The sequence below is a fragment of the Phaseolus vulgaris genome, chromosome 8, assembly GCF_000499845.2.
Source record: "Phaseolus vulgaris cultivar G19833 chromosome 8, P. vulgaris v2.0, whole genome shotgun sequence".
Taxonomy (NCBI): Eukaryota; Viridiplantae; Streptophyta; class Magnoliopsida; order Fabales; family Fabaceae; genus Phaseolus; species Phaseolus vulgaris.
In genome coordinates, this window is record NC_023752.2 from 18864502 (window position 1) to 18867019 (window position 2518).

The following is a 2518-nucleotide window of genomic DNA, read 5'->3' on the forward strand; positions in this document are numbered from 1 at the left end:
CAAATCAATCTGCATAACTTCAAGAATTACTTGGCTGATATAAACGTTTTTAATACATACACAATGTAAAAATAAATCTGTTCATTGCTAAATAAATCGATTTATTTTCTGTGTACTGTGATAAAATGTGAATCTGCGTGAAAGTTTTAAAAGGTCAATTCTCCCCCTCTATTGAACTTTGACACTATTGAACCCAACAATTGGTATCAAGAGTTAGGACTTGTATTTTAATCAATTTTGTTTGCAAGAATGTCTGAGTTTAAAGTGCTTTTTGTTGAGGGATCATCTGTCAGTAGACCCCCTATGTTCAATGGAATGAATTATGCCTTTTGGAAAATTAGAATGAAATTTTTCATGGAATCTATTGACTTGTTTATTTGGGAGGTTGTGGTCCATGGACCCTATGTGCCAATACAAGTTGTCAAGGATGAAGAAGTGGAAAAGCCAAGATCTGAATGGAATGAGACTGAAAGGAAGAAGGCTCAATATGATCTTGTAGCCAAGAACATCATAACTTCATCATTAACAATGGATGAGTTCTTCAGGATATCCCAATGCAGTTCAACTAAGGAGATGTGGGAGGTCTTGGAAGTTACTCATGAAGGTACTGAAGATGTGAAGAGATCAAGAAAACATTTTCTCATCCAAGAATATGAATTGTTTAAAATGCAACCCGAGGAGAGCATTGTTGATGTGCATAAAATGTTCACTCATATTGTGAATCATCTTACTGGATTGGAAAAGGAATTTGACAGAGAGGAACTCAACATAAAAGTGCTGAAGTGCCTCGACAGAAGCTGGCAACCCAAGGTAACTGCCATATCAGAAAGCCGTGATCTGTCAAAGCTGTCAACTGCTGCACTCTTTGGAAAATTAATGGACCATGAGCTGGAACTCAATAGACTCAAAGAGCAAGAAACAATGGAAAGAAAACCCAAGGGACTTGCACTGAAAGTAAGTGAACAGAGTGAGATCAATGAGGAAAAAGAAGATGCTGAACATGATAAAACAATCAACTTACTTACAAAGATGTTTAGCAGATTCCTGAAGAAGAAAATCAGAGATAGGAACCAACAGAAAAGAAGGTATCCTAAACCTAATGAATCAAATTCCTCTAACTACACTTGCTTTGGCTGTGGTAAAACAGGGCACATCAAAATGGATTGTCCAAACAATGAATCAAAGGACAAATCTGCCAGCAAGAAGGTTGAAAGGAGCAAAGGGAGAAGAGCTTACATTTCGTGGGAAGAGAATGAAGTATCTTCAACCAGCAGCTCTTCAACTGAGAGTGAGGAAAAAAATTTGTGCTTCATGGTGAAAGATGAAGGGTCAATCTCTGATTCAGTAAGTGAATTCTCTATGGAATCTGATAACTATGATCAATTGCTTGCTGCTTTCAAAGAAACACATGATGAAGCAAATAGACTAGCTGCAATATGCAGTGAGTTGCAAAAGGTAAATAATGTGCTTGCACCTAAAGTAAAAAAACTTGAGGAAGAACTGCATCAGGCCAAAACAAATTTGGTAAGCCTTAAACTAACATGTTTGCATGCCTCTATTAAAACCTGTCAAAACTGCAAAAAATTGGAAAAACAAGTGGAGTATTTGCTAAAAACCCTTTCCAATTTCACTAAGGGAAGAGAGAATCTTGAGTCTCTCCTTGGTTCACAGAATGTTGTTTTCAACAAGAATGGTATTGGTTATAACCTTGGAAATGTAACCAATGTCAAAAAGCTTTCATGTTTTTTTGTTCCAGCAAAATCAGGTTTCTAAGCTTTTAACAGTGGCAAAAAGGCATCTCATGTTACCTGTTTTTACTGCATGAAATCTGGTCATACCTCTAGGTCATGCATTGCTTGAAAACATCTTGTTCCTAAGAACTTAGCAAAATGGCTACCAAAGGAAAGGTTTTAATCTGTGATGGACCCTATACTGAAAATGGTACCATTAGTATTATTTTTGCTCTATTTTGCAGAAAGGCAACAAGAGAAATCAATGGTACTTGGACAGTGGTTGTTCAAAACATATGACTGGAGATCTGACAAAATTCACTAGCTTAAAGCTCAAGGAAGAGAGACATGTAACCTATGTGGATAATAACCGTGGAAGAATTTTGGGAGAGAGGCACTGTTGGAACTGGGAATTCAACCACTATTGGGAATGTGCTTTATGTAGAAGGACTCAAGTATAGCCTTCTCAGTATCAGCCAACTATGTGACAAAGGATACAAGGTGAACTTCAAGTCAAATGGCTACACAATCTCAAATAACTCCTCTGGAAAGGTGTTGTTCACGGGTAAGAGAGTGAATAACATATATCTCTTGGATATTATGGAAACTGATTCTTCAAATAAGTGTTTACTAGAAGTGACGAGTCTTGGCTATGGCACAGGAGGTTAGCTCACATACACACTAATCACTTAAATAAATTGGAAACTAAAGATCTTGTTTCTGGTTTACCTAACATTAAATTTAAGGATAACAGGCTCTGTGATGCTTGTGTGAAAGGTAAACAAATC

General features: G+C 36.9%; 1 protein-coding gene across 1 annotated transcript; it reads left to right on the top strand.

The window, feature by feature from the left end:
* Positions 1-249: 249 nt before the first annotated feature.
* Positions 250-1773, top strand: LOC137824695 (uncharacterized). Its single transcript, XM_068630363.1, has one exon. It carries the CDS (start codon positions 250-252, stop codon positions 1771-1773), a length of 1524 nt encoding a protein of 507 aa, XP_068486464.1.
* Positions 1774-2518: the final 745 nt, after the last annotated feature.